The sequence below is a fragment of the Pempheris klunzingeri genome, chromosome 14 (assembly GCF_042242105.1).
Source record: "Pempheris klunzingeri isolate RE-2024b chromosome 14, fPemKlu1.hap1, whole genome shotgun sequence".
Classification (NCBI taxonomy): domain Eukaryota; kingdom Metazoa; phylum Chordata; class Actinopteri; order Acropomatiformes; family Pempheridae; genus Pempheris; species Pempheris klunzingeri.
In genome coordinates, this window is record NC_092025.1 from 5,088,892 (window position 1) to 5,107,800 (window position 18,909).

General features: G+C 42.2%; 1 protein-coding gene across 1 annotated transcript in view; it reads right to left on the bottom strand.

Moving 5' to 3' along the window:
- Nucleotides 1-18,909, bottom strand: part of cblb (Cbl proto-oncogene B, E3 ubiquitin protein ligase) — a 55,614-nt gene that overhangs the window by 17,596 nt on the left and 19,109 nt on the right. Inside the window, exons 4-9 of the mRNA XM_070844170.1 lie at nt 16,310-16,456; nt 8,352-8,508; nt 6,127-6,248; nt 2,858-2,995; nt 1,651-1,738; nt 651-782 (exon numbers count right to left, since the gene is read on the bottom strand). Of these exons, the coding sequence (XP_070700271.1) occupies nt 651-782; nt 1,651-1,738; nt 2,858-2,995; nt 6,127-6,248; nt 8,352-8,508; nt 16,310-16,456 (784 nt within the window). The remainder of the gene's footprint in view (nt 1-650; nt 783-1,650; nt 1,739-2,857; nt 2,996-6,126; nt 6,249-8,351; nt 8,509-16,309; nt 16,457-18,909) is intronic.

The window sequence follows — 18,909 nt, forward strand, 5'->3', positions numbered from 1 at the left end:
ACTTATACATGTCTGGAGAGCCATCTCTCTGTGGCTGCAACACAAACGTTCCCTGCACATGATGGAGGGGGGGGGGGGGGTTATGAAAGACAGGGGTGGAGAGGGAGAAAGGAGGGAGTCTCTGGACTGGAATGACTTATTTGTGGAAGGTAATTAAGCTTCTGTTCCACAAACAAGTGCACAAGCACAATGAAGACAGCAGTCCAGGACAGCGTGCTACTGGATACACACATTACAAAGAGCAGCTCACAGCAGGAAGCAGAGAAACATACAGAAACACTGAAATACACTGTGTGCACAAAATCTCTCAGTTTTCACTTCCGCCACTGACTGGTATGTGGAAATTTGATTAGGACAGATGCAAGGACACAGGGAGGAAGTCTGGGAGGGAGGGGGTGGAGGTTTCATCATGTATCCTGCACTGGAGGCTGAAAGTGACTTCTATTATTTAGTAGTCTTTTCTTACTTACATCCAAATGCTTCTTAATCTTCAAACTAGATTCATTCCTACATCCTAATCTAAAAAATACACCAGTTAACTCTTCAATACTGCTAGTGTTAAAATGTTCAGATCTTACAAACCTTTGCGCACAAAAGAATATTGTGCACAAAGATTGGATTAGTTCATGCAGTATGGTTTGTCACTGTACCTGCCAGGCCGTAAGACAGGAGGTGCACATAAGGTGACCGCAAGGTTCGATCTTGACGTCTTTGTCGTTCTCAGCGCAGATCTTACAGAGCTGGAAGGTGGAGCCCATTTCACAGTACAGCTCATACTGCTCCTGGTCAGGCAGAGCAAAGTTCTGTTAGTCATCAGGTGGTGCGTGTATCAAATATATATGAGAAGAGACACAAACACATACAGGCACACACACATAAAGAATACAAGCATGGGATCATGGCCCTAATGTTAAAACCTCTCATTGCTATTCCATGATCTTAAGCTGTCATGGTCATCATGTTGTCTAAGGGGCTGAATGGCCTATTTTTCATCTCAGTCAGAGTCAAATCTCTGTAAACAAATCTCAAGACAAACACTTTATATGTCACTCAACTGTAAAATCTCCTAACATTCACCGACTTCTCCTGTTTGGAACACACATCTCAAAATATCTTCATGTCCGAAATTCCCTGCCACACAACACTAGCCTATGATTTTCTCTTCATACATTATTACCAAGTCAAGCCAATAAAAATGTGCTCAGGACGCATCTAGTAGTAGGCTGTACAAATGACTTCCCTCCGCCACTCAGACAACATTGTACAGTACACCTGATTGGATGACTGCAGGCGGTGCTCTCACTGGTCATTTTAACACTCAAGTTTCAGCCTCACTAAGGATTAAAGTCAGTTTCTGAATACATCTGAGACACACAAAAAGTCATACTAACTACTTCATCTAATAACACTTCATTCCATCTTTTAAGAACAGGTCAACAGCTCACTGAGTGCTCTGTGATGCATTTGATCAGGTTAAGTCTCTTCTCTGTGAACATTTTCCACACTTACTTTAAATGTCATGAGGAGGACTGAGGTCAAATAATGTATTCGGGTTTTGTGAGGCTAAGAAATTCCATGACCAGTGGCAACCATGAACAATACTTTGTTCTACCAGATGAGGCATGTTTTCAGACACACACACAAACCCACTTGTGTCACTTTGATGTGATCATGAGGCGTTGGCTCACATAAACCAGTCAGGTCTGGATTGTAACTGCGACCATCAGGGAACAAGTAGCTGTTGATGAAAAAACATTTACAGTTAGAAACACAGAGCAAGATATTTGTCAAAGTCACACTTTGTTTGTCATGTCTTCCAGCAAGTTATCACGGTCCGCTCACACTGACATGTTGCTTACACACTGAGCAATAAAATACAACCTTTGCGCGTCAATGGTTCCATATAACGTCTGAAAAGCTCATGGATGGACAAACATCAGAAGAATGACTTCCCAACTCGGGAAATGGGACCATCCAAGGAGCACATGAATGCAGCATCAAGTATGCATTTAATAAACTGCACTAAAGGGATTTGATTTGTATGTCTATATTTATGTCTTTATCGTAATATCTATATATTCTACTCTATTCTACACATGTAATTGTGGCAGTAATTTTACTTTATTTAAATGCTTTGCAGAGACTTTAATTAATCCAGATTCCTGACTGAAACAAAACATTAGTTATGAACATTTTCTTGTATTCTTGAATCAAATGGGTGAGTTAGTAATATCTCTGCATGGAATGGAAAGTGAAATCTAAGATCTATTTTCCACCTGAAGTCAGCTCTGCAAATGAATTCAGTACTTACAAGTCTGGGTATAACCACAGTGATTGACATCTGAAAGAGTGACTGATGGGAACTTTACTTCCCCCACAGTTGCTGGGGTCTCCCTGTTTGATCAAAATCAGAGTTGCTCGCCCCCCCACCCTCCCGGGTTCAGAGGAAATGACACAGCACTGCTTGAACAGCCTCAGCCAGCTGCAACTGATGGTTGAGGGAAGTGAGCTGCCACCCACTAGATGGAGGAAAGCATGTTTGATTTGTCTGGGGGCCTGTCAGACTATCAGGTATGGTAGAAACAGATGGTCTTGCAGAACAACTGCAGGCTCACATACACCCTCTTCTCTGTCTGTAGTAAAAAAGCAAGTTGTTTCATCTAGGAAGAGGCACTGCAATCTGGTCTGCCAAGAGACGTGTGTGCAAATCAGATGTGACTAAACTGAAGCAGTTGATCATTTCTCATTTGTTTCCAGAGTGTACACAGAGGAGGGTTTAGAACAACTGATCAATATACAAACAAAGAGCACACCAGAGAGGGAGAGAGTGGGAGAGAGTGTGTGATAGGTTACGTACAAGCCCTCCCTGTAGCCATCGATGAGGGCCTGGAACAGCGGTTTGTTGTGGGGGATAGTCTGCAGGATGTTGCCGTCATTGGTCACGTAGCCAATGGCCCACTGGCCCAGACGTGTGCAACTCAGTCTGAAGATGTAACTGTTTAAGAGAAAGAGGATACAAGTGCATGGCATGCACAACAAACTTTAAATAATGATAGTAAAGCAATACACTAGTTGATGGCATAACATCCTTATCTATATCCTAAACAAGCTACTTGTTAACATACAGAACCAGTCAAAACTTTGGACACACCTTCTCATTCAATGGTTTTTCTTTATGTTTATTGTTTTCTACATTGTAGATTAATGTTGAAGACATCAAAACTATGAAGGAACACATGGAATTATGCAGTAAACACTTCAGTGTGTTTTAAATTCTAGATTCTTCTAGTGTAGAGTGTAGAGTCTGAGAAACCACAAATTAACAGCACCTCAGATTAGAGCCCACAGAAATGCTTCACAGAGTTCAAGTTACAGACACATCTCAACATCAACTGTTCAGAGGAGACCGTGAATCAGGCTTTCGTGGTCGAACTGCTGGAAAGAAGCCACTACTGAGGAAGATCAAGAGTTTCTTGGGCCAAGAAACACAAGGAATGGACATTAGACCAGTGGAAATCTGTACTTTGGTCTGATGAGTCCAAATGTGAGATTTTTGGTCTCAAAATTGGTCAAAATTCAACTTGCATGGCTACCACCACATTCTGCAGCGACAAAGATGGATAAGAGCCCTCTTTAGGACAAATGCATCTCCAGATCACATGTTAGACAGACTTTAGGTGATAGCGTGTTTGGGCATTACATTTCCATGCTCACTTACCCACACACACATGCCTAAATCTAACCCTGCCCCAACCTTAAAGCAAGTTTTCTCCTTCAAATCTAATGATTTACAATATGGGGGCTGGCATTTGGTCCCCAAAAGGAAGGCAAGTCCCCACACTGTGACTGTGTAAACACATTTATGTCTCCGCAACATGAGTAATACATGGTACACACACACATACACACACAAACACACGTTTTCTGTCCTGTCATTATCTGCGCTGCTGTACCATGCTGCCACGCAAGCCCGGCTAATCACAGGGCGTGCATGGCTCAGCTCAAGGCTATATGAGCTGCTTGTAATAAATTAGCACTGTTGTTAGGTATTTTCTCAAACTACTCTCTTCCTCCCGCCAGGAACTTGGCCACATGTAGGAAAAAAACCCCTCAAGATTGGCACAACACCAAACACAGCTTGTCAGTATTCATTTCGGAGACCAGTACGTGGGCTTCTGCTATACACAAACACACAAACACTGGTCACACAACCTTTTTTTGCGATAATATCTGTTTTTTTTCTATGAGGATGCAGTGATGCAAATGAATTTGGAGTTGCCAGCTCAAAGAGAGTTACATGCTGTTTGCAGACGGCATCCACCTGCATGCTTTTTCTTACAAATAATATTGGTTTGATAATAGGAGCTAACATATAAACCATATTATAAAGACTTTTTTTTCCACACAGATCTCTATTCTCAAATTACTTTTCACGTAGATAATAGTGTACTTAATACTTAAATGTCTTTACCTGGCATCAGACAAGTTTCTCATTTTTTTCATAATTCTACTGCTTTCATCACCACTAGCTGTTTTGTGTTTAGGGGCCATATTCACCCTGCTGCTATCATAAGCTTTAAAACTAAGATGGGATGTGTTTTAAAAATACATATAACAAGAATAAGGAGCTTTGGGAGGGTTGTTCAGACTGAGGCTCAGAGGTGTGACTGCAAAGCATGACCTGTTGATGACATATATAATCCCAAATGGAAATTCATAAACATTCCGGCTGATATCCATTGCCTTTGAGGCTTAGCTCTAAGGCTGCTTACGACAATGACCACTGTTGTTAATATTCATGAGCATATGTGCAGGCTGAGGAGATCAATGGTTATATCCATGAAAATTGGATCCTGAAGCAGCGTGTCGACCTCCGGACCTGGCCGTGGGTCGGCACACAGATAACAACGGGAAACTGCAAATGACCATTGGGAGGAATTCAGATGATTAAAGGGTAAACGAATCTTGACTTCTTGGCTTGTCAAAGAGGCAGCAGAAGGTTATTACAAGTCCAACCCTCATGAATTAAAAGGATTTTCTCAATCCGCTTCCAAGCCACAGCTAATAAAAGATCCGAGCACAGGATTATCTTCTGAAGATCAAGTTTGGTTAATGAGATATTTCTCTCATGACTCTAATCAAATGAGAGTCTGATGACAGTTGTGGGTTGATTGTATATGTTGCCAGTAAGACACCACTGTCAATCAAATCTGATTGGCAGTCAAGCCAACAATTGCTCCAATGTTGTTCATCTAATTAAAGTTGATTTGATTTCGATGATTGGTTTTTGGTTTGATTGGTTCGATGATTTGGTTGATTCAGGTCCCACTACAGTGTTGGAAAGCAATGGCAAATCCCTCACGGATGACAGTGTGGCTCATTTGAACGTGTTCACATTATTCTGACGCAAACGTTCAGACAGAAAACAGCGCTGTTGCTTCAGGTACCAGAGATACATGACATACCATCCGGAGTGTCCAGTTTGAGTAGCAGATTCATGTGTCTGAAGGCTTATCAGACCTAAAAACCCTGCTTGGAGGTTTGTAGTTCTATGAGACAGGATTTTACAACTCTGGAAAGCTATCACAGTGGCAAAACAGTAGAAATACAGCATTCACATTACAAAGTAACAGATAACAAATGTGCGCTCGCACATATTTGATTGGCCACTGCATCTGGCAACTGCATCCTTGCTGGATGACGTCGGATTGTGGTCTGGACCAGATTTACACAAATGAACCAGTGAGCTCCTGTTTCCTCTGTTACCTTAACACTGCGTGCCACTTTTGTACGTTGTCATAGCAACATACATGGTTTTGGGTTTTTTTGTGTCCACAGTCCTGTTGATCCTATTTGCATCTAATTATAAGGCCCATACAATCCATTGATGGTTTGATGTTTTCTGCTGCTTTTCACAGTACATCAAGTGTAAATCAACATTGGAGAAAACACCATTCTCAAACTAGTCTCTATCTTTAATAAAATAATAATGTTTTTTCTTTAAACTTTAACTGTGTGTTGCTCATTTTGTCATGACTATGTATATGTTATAGAGAAATACAATACATTTGTACATTGAAATGGAAGTCTCTGGGTACACTAAATACACCCACACATTTACCATACCTGCCAGGCTTGTTGATGTACTTGTGCAGTCGGGCCTTAACCTCATCATAGGTAAGGAAGGCCATGTAGCCGGGGTGTGTCACTGCCAGGAAATTCCAGTTCCTCAGAATCGATCCCCACGGCTGAAATACACCACCCAAGGTTGTTTTGATAAAACAGATTACTATCAATTGTTCATTCATTTTTCATATTTTCAGCATAAGTCATGTTGAGAAACTATCAGAAAAGGAACACTGGCATTGTCAGATAAGCTGTTTACATCAGATCCCTGAATTAAGTGCATAAATCTGAGGGGTACTGTGCTTGTAGGGCTTCAGTGGGTCTGCCAGTTGGTTCCACATGGTACCAACTGCCAACATTCACCTCCATTGTGGAATTACCGGCCTTTGGGCTGCAATGGAGGCAATGGAGCAAGGCCTTACCACTTGAGTTTGGCACATGTTTCTCTTTGTTCACCCCAGTCACTCACACCTTCACATGGGCCCTCTTATCCCTCCCCCGTCTCCCACCGTCATTCCCAATCAGTGATTCAACCAGACCTGGGGCATAAGGCTGACCACAAGGGACTGCTTCCCAGCCCACAGTCAGTCAATGGCAACTCCTACTAACAATTATATTTGCTTTACTAAAACATTTTGCTCTACAGGTCAAAACAGGTTTTTTTTTGCTTAATAACCTGATAAACAACTACACACAACTATTGTGATTGTGATCGTGATCCTGACAAAATCCTTTGTCAAGTACTCGGTCTCATTCTTCATGTTCAGAGTAAGCATGCAAAGTACTAAGCATCTGCCAAAGTAGAACATTGCTTTATGGCCCCACCGCCTACACACCATCTTGAGGCCACATGGACCAGTAATCTGTCAACCGGAGGGATCTAAAGCCACACAAATCCAAAAACCTCAAACAAGCACAAAAATAGAAACAAAAACATCAAACACAACGCAGATTTTCTACATTTTGCTCCTATGCTGTTGACTACTGTAAAACCCTTAAAAGCAGTTTTGATTGTGCATATGCTGCTATACCACACTGCTCCGGCCAGTGTGTATTTTGATGTGAGGTAAATGGAAGCTAAAAAGCCATCTTTGTTGTGCGTCTGCATATGTTCAAACATGACTTCTGCTCCTTAAAACAAACATCACAACATCTACAAAGTGATTTTTTTGGGCAGGTCAGATTTTTACAACAGTACTGAACCAGTGGTTCAAGTACAAACAGGCACTGCCCCCACTGCCAATTACAGTTAGTCCCTCTTCTTCTAAATTATGCCTTCAAACTATCTTCTAGGAATGTGGAAGGGATCTTGATTTCATCTTTTCTGTAAAAAGTAAATACATTTTTTCCAGATAACTTCAGGTTTGCAGTTTAAAAACCTTATACTTCCTCCCCATCTGCCCCAACATGCAGTAGAAGAGTTTTTTGGCTGGAACCCTCTGCAGCAACGCCTCATATCTAAATTATTCAGTTAAATTCTCCCCCCATTCTCTTAGCAATGGGCTAAATACTTCCACTCAGCATCCATATGCATAAGAAATAGTTTACTACAGACTATACTTATTAAAGTCTGCATTTCAGCAAAAGTACAGTGGGTGAGATGAAGCCAGGATCAGATATGACCTACTCCCACTGCCATTAAGATGATGCCACTATCACATTTAGAGATCTTGCTCTGCCATCTTTAAAACAATTTCTAATATTTGTGATTTGGAGTAGCTCCTCCAGACTTTTTCACATAAGTACACATCTGATCTTGGCACAAAGGTTAGTGTTGATTCAGTGGATCACTACTCTGTAAATGGGTGGAAAATGTTATGGCACATCACACTAGCGGCTAAGCTAGGACACCTGTTGGCTTTTGTAAAGTCTGGAAACCCTTCCTCTCCTGCTTTGAGCAAAGTGTTTTATGAGAACATCAAGCGTTGTGATCATTTTGCTTGTTGTGCAGTGGGTAAGTAAAGTTGATGGAGGCTATGGTGTTTTATGTTTTACATTTGCATGTTAGAAGTTCTTTAAAAGCATATTTTGATTGGAAAATTGCTTTACGTATAATACATAAATGCAATCTGCTATTTATATTTAGCTCATTAAGAGTGCCATATCCAGTATTCTATAATGGGTTATGAGCACTGACATGACACATACAATATAAACCAACGGTAAAGTGTGATGTGTCATATGTGTAAAAATTATTTGATTGACATGTTTGAAACTTGACCAACCTGGAAAAGGCGTGTGAAAATGTCGAACTCAAAGACAGAAATATAGTCGTTGCAGGTGAGATCTATGGTGCTTTTGAGAGCCATAGCCTCCAGGCCTGAGCTGATGGGATGCACTTCGTGAAGGCACTGTCGGAAGACTTTCCATGGCACTATCGTCCTGCAAGAGAGCAAAAAATAGTTCAATCACCAAACCACAAATGCAGCAACAAGTTATTTTTTTCAAACGATGCATCTTCATTGATATAAATGTACATCTGACAAATACAATGCAAGATGCACCACAAAAAAGGACACAAATTCACAGCTAATGTGTTCAGATTCACAGATAAGGTTGAACTTTTGTTCTGCTCACACAGCTGTTTCGGCCATGAGAAACGAAAGTGTCTGTTGGTGATGTTATTTCTGCCGAACGTTAAACTACCAAATGTATGTGGTGACTGTGATCAGCAGCCTCAGCTCAGTCTCTGCTGATGCTACTAAACACAATAGGTTAATCTCACACCACTGCATCTCACTTCCTGACATAGTGAAAAGCTTCCATCACAGCAGCTGTACAAAACCAAAAGCAGCGTCACTATTGAAGAACATCTCCTCCTTAATAGTTCCACGTTGTGTTTAAGTGGCAGGCTTTTTAATACCTTTTTACCTCTCAGCCACAAGCACTCAGGTATGGAGATGTGCCATGAAAGCCCTTCTACTATTCTTACGATGTTCTTCCCAGTTTTGAAAACAAACCACAGCTCAACACACAAACGCCTCCCCAGTCTCACACATCACCAATGAATAAGTTTGCAAGATTACTGTTGCCACTGCAACACAACGCACAACTAGGGCTGGGAATCATAAATATATATTAAGTAATTGAGTCTGACTGTTTATGTATGTATCATACTAAGATGTTTGCTAAGATGTATGTATCATATTAAGACAGCCCTAGTTTGGGCTCAGCTCTGTGTGTCATTGGAAAAGAGGAGCAGTATAGCTTGATGACCGATGTGGAGAAATGCACTTCTGCCTGGGTGCTGCTAGCCCGAGAATCATCATATCATGGTGCTTCACAATGCTTCTGCCCCCTGTGTGACACCGGAACAGGAACAAAACATGAACTGAACACCACATAGCTAGAAATAACATGTTTTTTCATTGCTGGTGGTTGTATCTCAGCCATCTCTAATGCCGACTGGTTGTTTTCCTTCATGCACGGTAGATTCCTATAAATTACACTAGGATGAAGCTGATTTTCTTCACAGATAACTCAGTCTTATGTCCTGTTGTCAAAATATAGTGACTGTTTCAGCAAATATGACAAAAAGTTGTTTTATTTAAGTTACCAAGTGAACATTTGAACCCCTTTTGGGTTTTAGAATAAAAAAATCAATAAATATTTATTGTTCCCAAAAACTGGTGCTTAGCTCTGTGACTCAAATATAATACATGAGAGGCACAAACTGGGGCTTGAGTTAAGACAGCATTAAATACTACTGTGCTTGGAAAGTTTTCCAAAAAATTTGTAAGTAAGATATTGCAACAAATGCTTTGTTGCTTTGTCTTATGTTTGTGTATCAGTGGTGGAATTTAACCATTGTACTGACATCTCTGATATAACCCGGCCAGCGCAGTGGATAATTGCGCATGCCATCGGCCTGGGGTACCCGGGTTCGACTCCCTCCCAGTCCCGGCTACCAAAAATGGGTGAGGGTTGCGTCAGGAAGGGCATCTGGTGTAAAAAACTAACGCCAAAATCTACAAGCGGATCATCTGCTGTGGCGACCCCGGAAGGGAGCAGCCAGAAAAAGGACAACTGACATCTCTGATATCTGCTACAACTAACTATAACCTAATCTAAACCTAACCATAACCTAATCTAAACCAAACCATAACCTAGTCTAAACAGAGGGCACCGCTATGGAAAGCACTATCTAACTTAACAGACACAACAGCTATCAAAGCTGGCGCACAGTCAAGATGGCAGTGGCGATAACACAAAGCAGGACTTATTCATGTCATATCAGGTGAAACTTTGGTGATCAGAACATATCAGGTATAGAACTAGTTCACAGAGGCTCTGGTTCAAAACAAGACCAAACTTGTCAATGGATGTCAATTTTTATATAAACCAGAATGTGGCCTGAACAGACAAAGTCAGCCTTGTTTTTAACCTAACTGAATGCCTTTAGCTCTGCGATTAAACTGAAGCAGATGATGACTTGCAGCCGCAATGGGCCAGTTAAGAGGGGTGAGGAGTCAGCACTCCATGATGGTATAACACATATCATATCATGTGTTGTATAACACAACAGAAATGAGCAGAAAAAATATGAAGCTGATCAGCCCTGTAGTTTGAGATATTAGCTACGGACAAACTGATATACACACACATGCACACACACAAACGACAAGGGCATGATCCTCTCCAGGCTTCATCTGGCAGAGATGAAAATGTCAAATGATACCCAGCAGTATGAGCAATACAATGAACAGAGATATTTGATTTCCTCATAATTTAACATAAAACAATACTATAATCAGGCAAAGACAGATTATGAAATGGACAACCGGCGTTTAGAAAATCAATCAAAGAGTATGCTGCAAGGCAGGTTGAATGTTAACTCAGTGCTGGTAGAAACCAGTGATATCATTGTAGCTGGACCAGCAGGACAGGAGATGGTCATGTTTCCACACCAGCACACAGCCAGAGTTAGAGGAGAGGAAAATGAGCACAGTGGGAGGGTGACAGAAGGGAAAAGAGACACCACAAGGACAGTGAGATGGTAATGAGAGAGAACACACACACATAAACTTGAATGCTTCATGGCCTCAGAGCTGAGCAGAATTCCTTTTGATGGTAATCAAGGCTGTAAAAAAACAGCAAGCCAGTGCTGACGGGAACATCAGTCTCTGGCTCAACGCATTGCCCACCACAACTTTGATATTCACTTGCCTGTATACATTAGCCTCAAATACCCACTGCTGTGTCTGGCACCACCTTACTGGAACACACACATACACACACAAGATATGATATGATTGAGATGATATGATTAACTAAGTTGCTTTATTACACTCCACCTCTTCCTCGCTTCATACCAGCAAGGAGAGCAAGGAGGGTGGTCTGGTCAGACACTCACTCATGCGACTCAGAGAACTGGGGTTATGAGTTATAAGTTCTCTTTCATAGCATTTGTTTCGTGTCTCACTATGGGATATACTGACTGTGAGAACCAGCCCCAACATTAGGCTTACTCTGCCGTGAAGTTCATACCACTAGTCCCTCTAGTGGTATCTAAGGAGGGTATGGTAACACCTAGGCTGTAGAACCGAGCAAACATCAGAGGTGAAGATCAGCTAGCCACTGCACAGATGTCCTGAATGGAGACACCCATGAAGAGGGCCCATGATGCTTTTGAGACTGGTTTTCCCTTATGAGGTTTCGCCCAGGAGACAAAGAGCTGATCACGTTTTCTGAAATTTGCAGTTTTGTCCACATAGATCCGCAGGGCGAAGACAGATTATGTCGTCGTTCCTGTTCTGCAAAAGCCAACAGCGGAGGGTTGAAAGCTCTCAGCTCTATTGGTGTGCGACGACCTACCACTTTAGGAATAAAGGCTGGGTTAAGATGGAGACAGTTGCATGCAGGCCTCATTTAAAGACAGAGTCTGAAGGTCTCCCACCGTCTTCGCAGAGGTTAGGGAAATCAGTAATACAATCTCTAAAGACACCATCTTTATATACACCTGCTGTAGGGGTTCAAACATGTCTATGAGAGGGCTTCCAGGACAACAGGCAGACCCCATGAAGGTGCCTTTGACCTCACTGAGGGCAATTTTCTACGTGCCTCTTTTATTAACCGACTTACCAGCGGGTGTTGGCCCACTGTTTGACCCTCGAAACCTACATGGCAATCTGATATTGCAGCTAAATAGACCTTGATGGTTGAAACGCTTTTTCCACAAAAATTCTGCAAAAACAGTACAGAGCACTGAAAAGGAACCACCTTCTCCAGTCTACACCAATCCTCAAACACTCGCCACTTACAGTCAAAGTAACCCAGTCGACGATCACTTAGAGAGACAAACATGGGACACGCGTGTTCTCTTGAGTCTCGAAGAGATCTATCTCCGCTCGACTGTAATTCTCCCAAATAATTTTTACCACCTCTAGGTGCAACCTCCACTCCACATAGAGCAGGTTGCACGTGAGAGCAAATCTGCCGCCGAGTTCATTACCCCCACTACGTGAGTCACTCTCAAAGACTGAAAATGGGCAGGGCTCCATACAATCAGTCTGTGTGCTAGTGTGTTTAGCCTGGCAGACATGAGCCCCCCCGCTTGTTGATGTAAGCCACCACTGTAGTGTTGTCTGACCTGACAAGTTCTAGACAATTTATATGAATAGAGTGTGATGGAACGTTCCACTTGCCATTCACTGACCTGCCCTTGTAAGTCCCTCCCCAACCTGTCAGACATGCGCCTGTTGTGACCACTTTCCTAGCTGGGATTACTCCCAACGGGACTCCCCGTGTCAGAAACTCTGGGGTCTTCCATGGACGTAGAGCTACCATGCAATATGCGGAGACTCTTCGCTTGCAGTGCCTGTGACACTGTGGATCCAGCCCATATGAGGCCATCCAACGCTGAATTCACCTAATATAAATGCGGCCTAGTGGTACCACCACTAGGACAGAGGCCATGAACCCCAGTAGCCTCTGACACTGTTTGAGTGACACAGACTCTCCTCTGCGAAAGCGGCTCAGACATGTTGTGAGTGACGTCACCCTCTCCGGCGTGAGAGCTGTTCATGACAGGCAGGAGTTCAATGAATGAAATCCGTCAGGGGACATTACACCCTGTACTGCATTTATCCTGAAACTGAGTCCCTCTATATACTCTGCCAGCAATTTTTGTGTGGTCGTCTATGTATGTAGCTATCCTCATGCCTCTCTCCCTCACCGGTGTTAATGTTGTCTCTGTGCATTTTACTATCTGGCTGAGAGACAGGCCGAAAGGGAGAACCAGATACTTGTATTAAACCACCTGAAAACCGGAGGGACTTCCTGTGTAAATGGTAAATGGGCTGTATTTGCATAGCATTTTGACTACTCAAAGCACTTTTCCATTACATCCTCATTCACCCATTCACACATCATTCATACAATTTGCTTTTTCTTTTTAATATCAACCATGCCCTCTGCATTATGCCAGGATGTGACAGCTGGGACAACTTTATTGCAGTCTGACACATGCAAGTGCTTATGAGATGTGTGTGGTCCACTGAGTGGAGCCACTAACTGAATCTGGGGACTCTGCCTCTCCTGGAGCTGGCCCCTGTGGTGCATGTTGCTGCAAACTGATCCCGTTGAACCTACCTCCAAACAGAGCATGAGAATGAAATAAAACTGGTGTGGGGATAGGAACAACGCTTTCCCGCTCCCCCTCTCTCAATAGTGTGTCAAACCACCCGCTTCTTCCTTCTCACCCCCTGCATGGAAGGAGGGGCTTGCTGATCCTTTGGCCTATGGAGCTCTGAGAGCAGTCTATGGCACAGGCTGGGCCCAGATGACCTTAGGGATCCTGTAGCCAGGTGTGGGGTGTGCCACCGCCTGTGCAAATGTCTGCTGAGGAGGTTCTGCGGTGCTTGGCGGAGCTTTCCTTGGCAAACAGAGCTTTAGGGCCTCGTCCTCCCTTTTCTTGTTCTCACATCTCTTCTGCATGGATGCAACTGCTGAGCCAAAGAGACTCTGTAGGACAACAGGTGTATCCGGGACTTCTTCTTTCTCCCCGGTGGCGAGGTTGGTGAGATTTAGCCACCTAGCTCTCTTCTGTAGGACCATAATGCCCATTGCTCTGCCAGTGGCTTGCACCACCACTTTATGGAAGTGTAGGCAGTGGTCCATAATTATGCAAATCCCTCACACAGTTTTGCGTCCGGCTTGACCATCATCTCTTCCTCCAGTTCTGCCAGGTAGGCCATCAGGAGTGACGCATTCAGGGCTCTGACAGTGAGGGCTGTCTTGTCTTGTCTGTCAGGCCAGACTGAAAGCAGTCAGTTTTAGCTGGCAAGGAGGACCCCAACAGTGACATAGCAGTGGAGCGTTCACCTGTGGCATCTGGCTCAGTCCGCACATCGATACCGGTACCCATACTCTGTGCGTCACGTCAGAGATATCCACTGTGAGACAGTCCTTGCTCGGCTCTTGTGGCAGGGGGTGGAAAGCATTTATGTGGATCAGTTTGCTTCCACTGCGTTGGATTGCTCCAAGCTGTTGGTGGGCTATGGCTGTTCTCCGCCTGCAAGGTAAGGCGGGCTAACCTAGGTCGAAGCAGTTTGAGTGAAAATCATGCATAATGAATACACTCACTCAAAGCTGCCCTCGAGTGTTGCAGTCCCAGGCACGATGCACACGCTGGGTGACTATCACCCTGGGTGACTATCCCATTGTGATATTTTATTACCGCACAGGCAAACTCGCGCCTGTGGTTTGTCCTCCATGGGTGAGGCTGTCAGTATTTTTGGTGTAGCCATGATTTGCTAACTACAGGTGTGCTAACTAATTGTTTCATTAGCTGAGCTGCGTGCACAGCTATGGGCAACTGTGTACCATTAGCTTTACACACGTACTTCAGCCTAGCTGTGAAGCAAGTGTGATATCGCGCAACGCAGTATTACTACAACTCAGCTAGCAAGTATGGGTAAAAATATTGCTACTTTTCCTTTTGTCTTTATGGGGAACCAGAGACGTTGCTCCATGTAGCTAGTGTTGGTGCTAATCTTTCAGGTACTGCTGGGCTAACAGTCAGATCTTGCTATCCTACAAGTACGAAGTATTACTACTGTACTTTGGCTAGTGTGTTGCTAGAAAATTGGTGGGACGTGGGAAGTATGACACACATTTGAGAGCTTTCGGGGGTTTTTTCCACTGCATTTAGTCTAATTCCTCTTCTTTTAAGAGCAGACATATTTAAAGAACTGTGAGACACTCTAACTAATCTCTAATCTAACTTTACATAGTTTCTGGAAATCACATTATCCTGAAGACAATGAAGAAAGTGTTCCTTTACTTCGGGAATTCACCAAATTCATACGGGATTCCCTTCATTAAATCAGACCTGTCTCTTCTATGCTATTTGATAGTGCCATTATTAAGAAACATTCAACAATGTAATTAGTTGCTCTTTTAACCACCTTGAGCCTCCAATGATGACAAAGTGAAACTGCTGTGCTTTTATTATCAGTAAAATACAACTGATCAAGTAGTTCAAACAAGGATTTGAAAAAGACTAATCTGAATTTAGAGCCTGGTTCATGTCTTAAACCTTATCATCAGACTCATCCAAAAACACTAAAGCAACAGGAAGAGGGCTCTAAAACCATTGACACATACTTTGTACGTTTGTCTTAGTTGCCAAAATCAGGTGTCATGTATGGTCACTGGCAAGGCGCACAGGAAGTGATGAATCGAAACTTATACGATGTGCCTGCCAGTCCTTCGAGCCTCAACAAAATGTCATTTAGGGAAGGCAAAATGTGAAGCAGCTGCCAAATGCAACTGTAAACCCCAAAATACTGTTTTAGACTCATAAAGTTCAGCAAATGGTGACAATATACAGAGAGTGTGCTGACTTATACAAAGACTGGACGAACACAGCAGCTGCTTTCAGCTGTGTGTGTGTGTGTGTGTGTGTGTGTGTGTGTGTGTGGTGGAACAGTGAGACACTGTTTTGTAGTGGCTCCAACAACAGAGCATCTCTCTCATGTCATTATATTGAGACACAGCATGCATACGTTTGAACCATCAAGAAAGTGATGGTATCTGGGAGACTAAAGAACAGGAAACATCCACACACACTGACATCACACAGATCCTGACAGCTTTATCACAGACTGAAATCACATCTACCAGAGAGGGGCCCATCATCTCCAAGCTGTAAAAGAAGAAGCAAAGATGAGGTGAGGCTTACTTTTCTCCGAAAAATTTCCTCCAGAAGTCAGCAGCATCAGCTTTGGTGATCCTGAAAGTGTCCCCCTGGAACTGTCCTCCGGGGAAAATGGCTTTGATTTCAGCCAACATGTGGCTGAAGATCAGAGACAGCTTGGTCAGGTTCCTCCTGCAGAGAGGAGGCCACAGAAGAGAGGAAACAGTTGATGCACCATTATAGCCTCAAATGCTCCATATGGAAATCATTTGGCCTTCAGAATTCTGGACATGTTTGCAAATTTTGTTGACTTCAGATTTGGTACATGGAATAGGATCTTTCTGATCCTCTTAGCCCAAAATACAATTCTTAGTAAGTATAGGGATGATTTACGAAAGCTAATCTAAAGAAAATGTAGGACGATGCATCCTACAAAATAAATCACAAAACAAACAAAAAAAGCTGAAATAAAGAATGTCACTTGTAGGGCATCTGTGCTATACCACATATCACATCATATATCACATGTATTGCATGATAAATAAAAATGGCCATGAAAATGTCTGTGTTATATCACTGAAGATGTGTTGTAAATGAAGGTCATAGTACTATCACATTCAGAGATAATTATGTGATAAATTCAAAACCATAGCCAAATGTTGTCATTTTTTTAGCGTGACAAGTCGCTTTTACAACTTTAAGATCTAATGTCAAAGTCATACTGCTGTTCCAATCAACTTGGAGCTGCTTGTAAAATCTTTGACTTCAAAATACCTTGTCGACTGTCTAGCCCATATATTAAATAATGTAGACATCACATTCACTCAAGTTCTTCTTGTGCACAATAACAATCTCTCTGAAAACCAGAGAACATTAATAAAGCTTTAAATATGAGATGATGCTAGGAGGTCAAATTTAGCACTGTAGCACAGTGATAAAACACTGACTTTATTTGCCCATCGGAACTTGCTTGTAGATCACAATACTGTACTGTCTACACAGTATTTGGCTTTTATGTACATATTTAAACAAGCAATTTACAATAATACACCTGCACCTTGTTCTTGATTACATATTCTAATTATTATTGTTATTATAGTTATATGTATATGTTCACCACACCATGGCGGGGCAGAGAGGAAGCTGCAGTGGACGGCTCCTCTCACTGCGGCTGAGGACTGACTGGTACAGACGATCCTTTGTCCCCACAGACATCAGACTACATGACACCTCAGTCGAGGGCTGTGGCTAGTGACCCACCCACTCTCTCTCTCTCTCTCTGTCTCCAGGCGCCCCCCTGGACAATGTGCAACAGTGCCTTTTTATTTATGCTCTACTTCTGCTCACTTACTGACTTCACTGTCTCACTGGATTTATGACTTTTATTAGTCTTTATTTCTCCATTTTATTGTTTGTCAATTGACTGTGCGAGCATTTCCCCTAAGGAATGATTAAATTATCTATTTATCCTTCTAGCTGTCTATCTGTAGTTGTAGTGACAAATCTAACTATAATTATACTATGTATTACGTACACTGGATCACAATCAAATAATACTAATACTATTAATACTTATATCGTATATGCATTATAATGATATCCTTTTATGCATTTTTATTACATGCATTTAATGTATTATTTACTAAGAATTCCTAATTTAGTTTTATGTATTGTGTATTACTGTTACAAACGTGTTTATATACATGTTACACAAACATATATACAAAAACATATTGTCCAACAATATATGTTTTTTATGTGTATTTATTATTTACACGTACCTGTATCTATAATAGGTTTACTACAGACGTCATGACTATTGGTGCTGCAAGAATTACACTTAAGTAAGTCTTAACTATTGCCATGTATGTGATGTCTATAGATTTTATTGTCATATCTCTGATTCCAGATTTTATTTTGATCTCAAACACTGGCTGAACAGCACAGAAATAACACGTATGACTTCTTGAAATGGCATTTAAACCACTGATAATGAAAACCAATAAGTGCAACATTTACACTGATGGAGTGGAAGGAAATACAACTATTACACAACATCAAACTAGCAGTGCCAGAGCCTTTATCAAATAGTTTACTTCCAAATTTGGGATTTTCTACTCCATCTATATAATGTATGAATATGAATTTGCATTTAAATTGCATTAACAAATCAGAGTTGAGCATGCCAATGAAAGAGAAATAATTAAACTTGAACTTTCGGAACAGTGTAGTTAGGTCTAAATATTTTTTCAGGGAAGTCAGATGAGGTATTAGGAAGTGAGTTGTGAGATTAGTGCTGAAATGGCTGGAATGTGGATAGTGGCATTTAAGCAACACGCCTGGATCCTGAAGAAAGCAGGGAAGGACACTCCAGGAGAGTTATTTTTTAGCGTTTTCTTTGTAAAGTGAATTCTCGTCTGGCTCAGGGATTTGCCTCCAGCTCCCTGTGAGATTAGACTGAAGGCTCGTAAACACTCCAGAGTAACACAGACACACACACCAGGCAGGGTGACTTTGCCTAAGGTGTGATTGTGTGAGACACAGACAGCATACTGGCTGTGAGGTGCTGATAACAAGCTTTGTGTGGGTGTGGGTGTGGGTGTGTGTGTTGAACCTTGAGCACATCATCTATCCTTTTAATTCTT